Genomic DNA, 8,785 nt, shown 5'->3' with positions numbered 1-8,785 from the left:
GTCCTTCGCTTCGAGTACGCCTCGGATCTCGTTAATATCGTAAGCGAAAGCTCGGTAATAAGCGTTATTCTAGGTAGTAAAGAACTACTCTCCGTAAAAAGTACCCGCCTTTACCTTTTATAGGACCTCGCGGTATTCCTAGTAAACGAACGTTTACGTAGTAATAAAGGTAGGAGCGAGGTAATCGCGAAGTAGTCTTATAATATTTTAAACGTTCGGCTTAAATCCTTAAGCTTTAAATTATATACCGATAAACTCGAAATAATTAATAAAAACCGAGGATATAATCTAATAATAAAAAGCTCGGTAGCTTTTACCGGCGATAATAGCTTAAGATTCCTAAGATCGACTCTACTTAAGTAATTACTTATATTCTTCGATAAAGAAGTAGCGCGGGTTTTCGGTTAAAGCTTTCGGCTCTTTCCTACGAGTCTTAGGATCTTTCTTAACCTACTCGTAAAGAACTTAAAGGTACTACTTCCTCGCTCGCTTCTTTTCCTAAGTAATAAATTCTTTAAGCGATAGGAGTATCGCCGAACTTAGCTTATAATCGTTTACATTAGGATTAATATCCTTTTAAATATCGAATTACTCGGCGTAGTTCTAGAAAGTAATAAACCATCGTAGATATTTATCGAAGTTACGTAGGTTAATATTAATAGGTAGCTTCTTAATGGAAAAGTTTCCGCTAGTACCTATTATTACTATAAATATATTACTCGAGAGGAAAACGAAAGCGATATTTAAGAGAAAAACGATTAATCGAAAGATTAAAGAGATAGAAATAAATAATAAGATTACTCGGAAGCTTATGTAATAAAACCTTAGTTAACTTAGCTCCTTAGAAGGACTACCGGGCTTATAATTAATACGTAGATTAAGAGAGCTACGTAAGTACTAAGGTTACTTCTTAGGAATAACGGAAGGTAGGAAGAAGAAGGTAAATTAACTAACTATCTAAGAAGGAAGGAGATTAATAAAGGAGATACGAGCTACCTATATATAAACGATAAGGAGCTACGAGCTATGTTATATAAGCGAGCTAGGAGCTATGTTAGGTAAGCGAGTAACTCGAGAAGGAGTAGGGAGCCATGTATAAGTGGCTCTCTATGTGATATATATTTATATATAGATTATTTAAACATGAAAAATTTAATATATTTAATTTCATTATTAAAATTAATCTTTTAATATAGTGTTAAAATTAGAAACCTTTATTAAAACCCTTTTCTTTATTTAAGTTTTTATTTATAAATATAATATTATATAAGTAATGATATATATATTAATGGACTATTAATTAAATTATTATATTTATTTCATTATATCTCTTTAGTTAGCTTTATAATCTAATGTTAAAATCCTTAACTTTTATTAAAATAGTTTTCTTTTATTTACATTTTTCTTATAAACGTTATATTATATAAATGATGCTCTATATTCATTTATATATTAAGAATTCTTCTATTAAAAGATTAAATATCTATAATTATATTACTTAAATTAATCTATTAATATAAGGTTTAAGTTAGTAACTTTTATTATAATAATCTCCTTTAGTTACGGTTTTCTTTATAAACCTTATTCTATATGAAAAATAATTTATATTTACCTATAAATTAAGCATGCATCTATCTATATATCATATAATATTTATTATATCTTTTAAATTAACGCTATTATATATAATCAAAGTTAATAACTTTCATAACATTAACTATCTTAAACTGCTTTCAATTCTTTGAATATTATATAACGTAATATATAATCTATATTTATTTATAAATTAATCAATTAACTATTCAAATATAAAATCCGTTTAATTATATCTCTTTAAATGATTTAATAATATATAATTGAAGTTGATGACTTTTATAGTAGCTCCATAAGGTGGCCCCATTTTTACGTTTCGGTCGATTTTCAATTCGCGAAAATCGTTTTGTCGGATACGCACTAATGGTGCACCGTAGAGACTCAGACTTTCTCGTATATGACGTCCGTCCTCATTGTGTGCTTAATGCCTCTAGCCACCTCCACCCCCTCGTGGCGCATGTCTCGCTGCTGGAAGACGACCAAGCTGCTGGCCCTGGCGTGAACATTAAAGCCCGACAGCTCGGGGATCGCGAAAATCAGCCGAGATCCGCTTAGCGCCGCCGTTGGGGTATAGGCGCACGGTGAGGAAGCTGTTCTCGCGGCCGTCGGCGCTGGCGAAGCGCCCGTCGCAATGCGGCCGGGAGGAGTCGCCGGGACCGTAGCGCAGGAGGCGCACGACTACGGAAGTCCATATCACCCACCCGCACCGCCGCGCGATCTGCGTCCCGTTATAACACCGTCAACGTCGCCGCCTGCCAGGCTCCCTAGTCCGGGGGCTCCGCGAACGCTAGCAGCGCTACGCACTCCGCCCCGGTCGGCACGTCCTCCATCGTCGCCGCGAAGAAGCAGCCCCCCGATTCCCCGAAAACCAGGCGGTGCTATCGTGCACCTGTTTTATACGAAGACCAAGATCTTTTGTCTCTAGTTAAAGCCTGAATTGGACCTGGTGACTGGCGCGCGGTATAATTTGTTGTATCCCGAGAGGCCACCGTCGTTGACCTGACTTTTCTGCACCATTAGTGCATCTCGATGAGAATCCGGTCGCGCAGTGATGATAATATCTTGTTATTGCGCCCCTCGTTTAAATCCCCTCGTCCAAGTCAGTCATGCTAAGCCTTGGGCGATAGCAGGGTAACGAGATTGGTATTCGCTTGGGGAAATAGACAGACCCGGTATCAAAGACGGACCAGATGCCCACCGTAGACCGTATTTCACAAATATCAACCCGCTGCTTTTCTCTTACCCCTAGCAACGCATACAGGTCCTCGAGATCGACGGTTTGGGCAATGCCTCTAGAAAGCCACAATTTTCTCGACTTATTAATAACACCTGAACTATGCTTAATTCATCTGCACCTACGCTCCTTACTCCTTTGTCGTGTCGGGTACCAGGGGCATATCTCAAGAGGGTTCTTTCACGTCGACAATTGCATTACCTATTTCTTGAGCTGGTGTGCTCTTTGAACATCCCCGATTCGGCGATTGGTGCTGCCTCCTACGGTGCGGCGTATTTGATTCCCATGAAATCTACCCGTAACCCCCGGAGCAGGATGGTTTGCATGTACAAACACACACATACACATATCCTCCTCCTCCTCTTCTTCTTCTCTACCTCTCTCTCTGTGTACGTGTTAATCTCAGGCATATACTTCTTCACACCTAATATCTCACCACAATGGCTGCACCGTTCGACGGTAACGGAGACGAGGGGCTGGGGCAAGAAGACAACAATGCCTGGGTCCAGGACGAAGACCTACCGCTCGCAGGGAACGAGGAGCAGGCGGCGTTTGATCAGGAGGAAGTTTTCGCATTGCCACAAATTACCGGATGGGAGGTGTTGTGGCAGTTCATCGTCCACCGCGCCGTCTGGGTGACCGAGCTGCCGGCACCGCCCTACCCGGACGAGGCGTGGACCCTGGAGCCCAAGGACCCGCCGTTCCCCTTCAACCTCGACGCGACGTGGTACTGCGGCGCCCTGATCGGGCTGATGCTCGCCGTCAACTGGGAGACGGAGCACCAGTGGCTGCTAAGCCACGGGTACCTGCACTACTTCGCGCGCGTGCTATCCCGGACGACAATCACCGTGGCCACGTCGGTCCTCAGCACGTTCGTCTTCGAGGTCATCGGAAATGTTCACCAGATGGCTCATGATGCGGTCATATTCAATTTGCCGTTCATCATCGACCGCTGGCTCGTCGAAACCTGGGGCATGGGTCCGGTTGACGAGCAGGGGCGCGCTCTCACGGACGCAGTCGGCGATGTCCAATTCCACCCGGACCGGAGCTACCGCATGGAGATAGTCCGCGACACGCTCACCAGTATCGTGATGTGGCTCTGTGAGTACCTGAGCATGGTGGGAGGATCTGTGCCGTACTACCACCTCGGTCCTGCTTCGATGGGCTACGCATTTATGTGGGTGGTACGCCTCGTATCTCCCGCTCTCGCCAAACGCCTGTCCCGCATAGCTAGCGCCGTCGCTCTGCCCACACCGGATCCGGACCAGGGATTGGCTCCCGGTGATTTGCTCCGGGAGTTCGGGGCACCGGCGGGACTCCAGGTCGGGATTGCGGGGTTCCTCTACTTATGCGTCTTCCTATTCATGTCCAGGGCGGAGACTCCAGTCATATTGCGCCAAGGTCAGCTAGACGGCTTCTCCAAGCTCGCATTCCACCTCATCCGCGCGACTGCGATGCACCTTCTGGCCTACACAGCCTACCAGGTCGCCTGGATTGGTCTGCTCACAGTGGAAGACTTTCTCACGGCTATCGCGCACTTCTTTGCTCTCGAGGAATCTTCGGCTTTCTTCGCGGCGATCCCATTTATACCCGTGCCTGCTTTCCTACTTTTCGTCTCACATTGGTTTCTGAAGAAGTGCTGCCTGCTATGCGTCAGGCTGCTCTGGACTTCGTGGGTCCCTTACATAGCATGGCTCTCGATTAAGACGACTCTCGGTACCCAGGCGACATGGGGAATTTATAGGCAGTTTGTGACGCAGGACATGGATGTATTGCTGCCGGGTAATCGTGTCCTGGGAGCGGTTATAATGACGGCTCTGTGCGGGTTGAGAAGCTCTTGGCCGTCTCGGATGAAGCTCAGCTCAGTTGCTTGGATAGACTAGTTTTTCGTCGTGCAGAGACGCACGCGTTCCAGTCATATGTTATTCGGGGTTTGTCGTTGCAAAAACAGAGGTGAATCATGTCCCGAAGGAGACGGACGTGATGAAAAGATGAGGGAGGACACGCGAGGGGGAGGTGGAGTTGCGCATTCGAATACAGGAGCAGAAGAATCGCTATATAGCTATATCCGACTTACATATTGACATGCATTTAGACGAAATCATTAATAAGTGGCTGCGACTCAAGACAACTCACCCGAATTTCCAGCTCCATCTCCGTCCAATCGGGTCCGACTAACTCCTCCGTAATGAGCTGAAGACTCGGTGGGCTGTCAATCCGTTAATCCTGCCCTCGTATTCTCACCCGGAAACACACCACCGTGGATGGTTACTTGGATTATAGGTACGAGTGTAACCGCCAGCTGAAACGTTGCAGGTCTGTTCAGCGCACTGGACCCATCTAGAACACGTAGACGAACGCTGTCTCGTGGGCCAGATAGATATTATTAGGGCGCGTGTTGCCTCTCGAGGTAGTATTGGCGCGCCCCGTCGGCCTTGCATTGCACGATGCATTTGAGCGTTACCTCAGTGGATCGGCCGTTCTATATATTATAGCCTATCCTGCCTAATATCCCGCAGACCCTGTTTGTTTACGAGTAGCTGAACACCGTAGGTGAAACATTTCTTTATATATAGCTAACTTGTCCTCCGCGCCCAAGGCGAACTAATCCTAATATAGCATCCTGTGTTTAGGTGCCAATACATACCTCCTACTCTTGCTGTCCCTCTCCTTTCCCTGGCCTCCTTTGTGTTAAACCCGAATATTATTCTCGAAGCCGGAATAATATCCCTCACAATGTTTAACTCTCTCGCCTACGCCATTCCCTTCGTTCTTCTCTTTGGCGTCAAAGCCTCCCCTGTTCCAGCCGCCACCCTGGTTGACTATGGCTACTGGAACATAAACGTATCGGCAAGCAACGCCGCCTCGGGGTATCGCTGGGGCGGTGTGTACGCGGAATATTCTGGCGAGCCTGGCAAGATTAGCCACACCACATGGCTGTGGGATCATACCATCAAGGAATACAGCACGACGACAGACAACCCCGACTTCACCAACAACATAATAGACTACGGAGGAGATCGACGTAATGAACCCTGATAATTTCTCCGAGCCTTCCACTTGTAACTTACTGACCGATTACAGCCATCCAAGTCCAACAGAGCGTCATTTTGTCGGGCGAGAACGTCACACTAGTCGGGTCTGGGTCCGTCTACATGAACTGCGGTTTAGGCGCGTCCGGTCGGTCCTGTAGAGGATCTGTTACGCTATCCGCGACGGAAAAGCTGGAAGAAAACTGAGGATCACAAGTGACCCTTGGCTCTGTCATTGGAAACTCTAGTCTTCAGGTTACGTGTCGCAAGGGCCGTCCCGTGAGCGTGGGAAGGAGAATACTGTAATGTCTATGGGAGAAGCAAGAGGGAAGGAGAGTGAGGTCGTGTGCATATTCATTTCTCAGCTTGGCATAGCTTGGTGAGGAGAAGTAAATGTTTTCTAATACCAATGAGTTGCCCTCGTGATCCTTTGGGAAGAGGTCGTGATATTGCGCTTCCCCCGATCTTCTCAGCGCCACAGTGCTATTAGGATTAAGGTGTCTCGATAACTAGCTAGCTAGCTGAGCTGAGCTGCAATGTCGCGCTCGTCTTGAAAATGGATTATGTCCACGATATCTGAATCAAGTTATTTTTTAGGGCATTCAAGACTCCAATAGGGTTTAGTGACTGTCACACGGGGATGGAACCCTATACTAATAATCAGGTTATACGGGTTAGGAGGACAATATCGGGTAGTAAGGCCGTTACCTCGGCGACTTATTAAGGAAAGTCCTAGATAAGCTACGGATAGCTTCGGTATTAAGGTACCTAGGTACTAAGGTACGGAGGTACCCCGGGAATATATTAAAACGAAATAGGGATTAGGAAACCTAAAAGGGAATAAGGACTTAAGAGACTTCCTATAGAATTATTAATTAAATTAAATCTATTCTAAGTATATCTCTTTGTTATAAATAATTTTATATTACTTTTACCTTTATAACCTTATTATAAGCTAGTAATAAGAAAAGCCTACGCCTAAGCCTACGTCGTACGCCGTAGCCGCTACCCCGGTATTATTACTATTAAATTAACTCCGACCTTTTATTAAAGGTCCGGAGCTATAGGCGTTCCTATTCCCGCGATCGGCTACCTCGGGACTAGCGTCGATTTCCATAGCGGAGGTAGCTTAAATAATAGCTACGATTAATAAATTAAAGGCCGCGATAGCCGAGTTAAAAGTAAAAGATACGGAACGATAGCGAACCTTTCCGGCGCCTTAGCTAAAAGTAATCCCCGAACCGACCGATAAATCCCTTATAGTATATTAATCCTAAGAATACGAGATAGTTATAGTTAATGTTTCGGAAATCGCGAACTTAGGAATAATTATACGAAACTTTCCATAATAAATCGTAAACTTATACGAGTAAATGGAATAAGTATATTAAAGCCTAGCGATATTAGTTAATTAAGTCGATATAGGATATCGATAAAATACGATCCTAAAGAAATAATACGAATAATTACGATAGCTTTATTAAACCGCTACGGCTATATAGGCTATCGGTATAAGGACTACGAAGATATAGATCCATAAGTTTTAGAAATAGGTCGTAAAATAAAGTATTTATTTCGCTTAAAACGTATAGGAAATAATAGCTAAGTTCGTCCGATAAAATGAAGCACGGACCGCTACCGTAAATTAATTCCGAAACGCCGTCCTTTAGAATTAACGAGCCTTAGTTTAATTACGCGAGGAATATAATAAATTAATAACGGACGTTAGCTTATAAGCTACGTAAAAGGATAAATAGATTAACGAGATCCTTAATAAAGAATACCTTACTTCCGGGACTATAAAAGAAAAGACTTAATTAATTAAGAATAATTTTAAGGCTTACGTAGTTAATTTAATTAAGGAATATTAATAACGACGATTAAATAATAAGCTAACGGATATTAAATTTATTATCGCTAAAGTTAGTTAAAGGGCTAGGATACTTACTCCCGTACTAGCTACTCGCCTTACGACGGCGTTAACGGGAAGATATATTAATAGCGAGGCTAAAATAAGGGAGATTATTTCTAATGGCGTATTATAGGATACCGCGGTTAAACGTACCGCTATACGCGCGCGGGTTTGTTTTTAAAACGCCGCTATAAGTACCTTTATATTAAGAGGGGCCGGGTTAGGACTACCGCTACCGTTAAGGACCTCGCGAAATACCTTAGGAGATTTAAGAAATTCCGATAACTCGGACGGCTTAGAATCCGGGGACCCGTAAAGGCTACGACGTTCCCCGGGTATCCCTAAAAAACCTTAAGAGCCCTTTAACCTAGCCGAAGAACGTATAATTCGGGCCTAAATTAAAGCTATAAATAATCGGCGAAGTATTACGGTAACGATTAATCCGGTATTATAGTGGTGCGGTAAGACATGCCCTCTTAATGCATTACGTAACACGCTACGATAGGCCTTATACCTATATAGAGTAACCATAGCTCCCGTAAGTGTAGGACATGCTATGCTTATTATTCCGTTTACGACCTAGTTAGATTATTATCTTTATTATTTTTACCTTAATTAAAGATTCGTTTTCATTATTAGATTCGTCGTTCTCCGATTAGTATATCTATCTTAGTTATAGGCGCTTAAGTTACTTCGTCGTACCGCTATAGCCGAATAAGTAACTTTTACGTTTTACTTCTTTTCTTTCCTTACCTCTTATACCTTCGGGCTAGCGACTATTACATCTCTACGACTAAGGGGCATAGCTAAGATACGATAACTATATTAGATTCCTTGCCTCTCGATTAATATAGCGATATTAGTTTTATCTATCTTAGACTATTATACGTGCTATAGTCTTCGATAGAGTGCACTTACGAGTAAACCTATCCGGGTCTCTAGCATCGCGTACGCTCTGCTCCTCCTTAGTATATCTTATTAAGCTTACGGCTTATAATAATAAGGACCTAGCTA

General features: G+C 43.7%; 3 protein-coding genes across 3 annotated transcripts; 2 read left to right on the top strand and 1 right to left on the bottom strand.

Moving 5' to 3' along the window:
• Positions 1-2,098: 2,098 nt before the first annotated feature.
• GGS23DRAFT_601748 (uncharacterized protein) lies at positions 2,099-2,423 on the bottom strand (the record flags this gene model as incomplete). Its single annotated transcript, XM_051519235.1, has 2 exons — positions 2,099-2,311; positions 2,394-2,423. 2 exons carry the CDS (start codon positions 2,421-2,423, stop codon positions 2,099-2,101), a joined length of 243 nt encoding a protein of 80 aa, XP_051366957.1.
• A 739-nt stretch (positions 2,424-3,162) lies between these two features.
• On the top strand, positions 3,163-4,900 carry GGS23DRAFT_523901 (uncharacterized protein). Its single transcript, XM_051514677.1, has one exon. The coding sequence runs from the start codon at positions 3,268-3,270 to the stop codon at positions 4,708-4,710; it is 1,443 nt and encodes a 480-aa protein (XP_051366956.1). The 5' UTR covers positions 3,163-3,267; the 3' UTR covers positions 4,711-4,900.
• A 464-nt stretch (positions 4,901-5,364) lies between these two features.
• On the top strand, positions 5,365-6,457 carry GGS23DRAFT_591185 (uncharacterized protein). Its single transcript, XM_051517732.1, has 2 exons — positions 5,365-5,852; positions 5,912-6,457. The coding sequence occupies exons 1-2, from the start codon at positions 5,564-5,566 to the stop codon at positions 6,064-6,066; spliced, it is 444 nt and encodes a 147-aa protein (XP_051366955.1). The 5' UTR covers positions 5,365-5,563; the 3' UTR covers positions 6,067-6,457.
• Positions 6,458-8,785: the final 2,328 nt, after the last annotated feature.

The sequence above is a fragment of the Durotheca rogersii genome (genome assembly GCF_024521655.1).
Source record: "Durotheca rogersii strain YMJ 92031201 chromosome Unknown GGS23scaffold_80, whole genome shotgun sequence".
NCBI classification, from domain to species: domain Eukaryota; kingdom Fungi; phylum Ascomycota; class Sordariomycetes; order Xylariales; family Xylariaceae; genus Durotheca; species Durotheca rogersii.
Note: the sequence above shows the minus strand (reverse complement) of the source record. Positions and strands in the feature narration are given on the sequence as shown.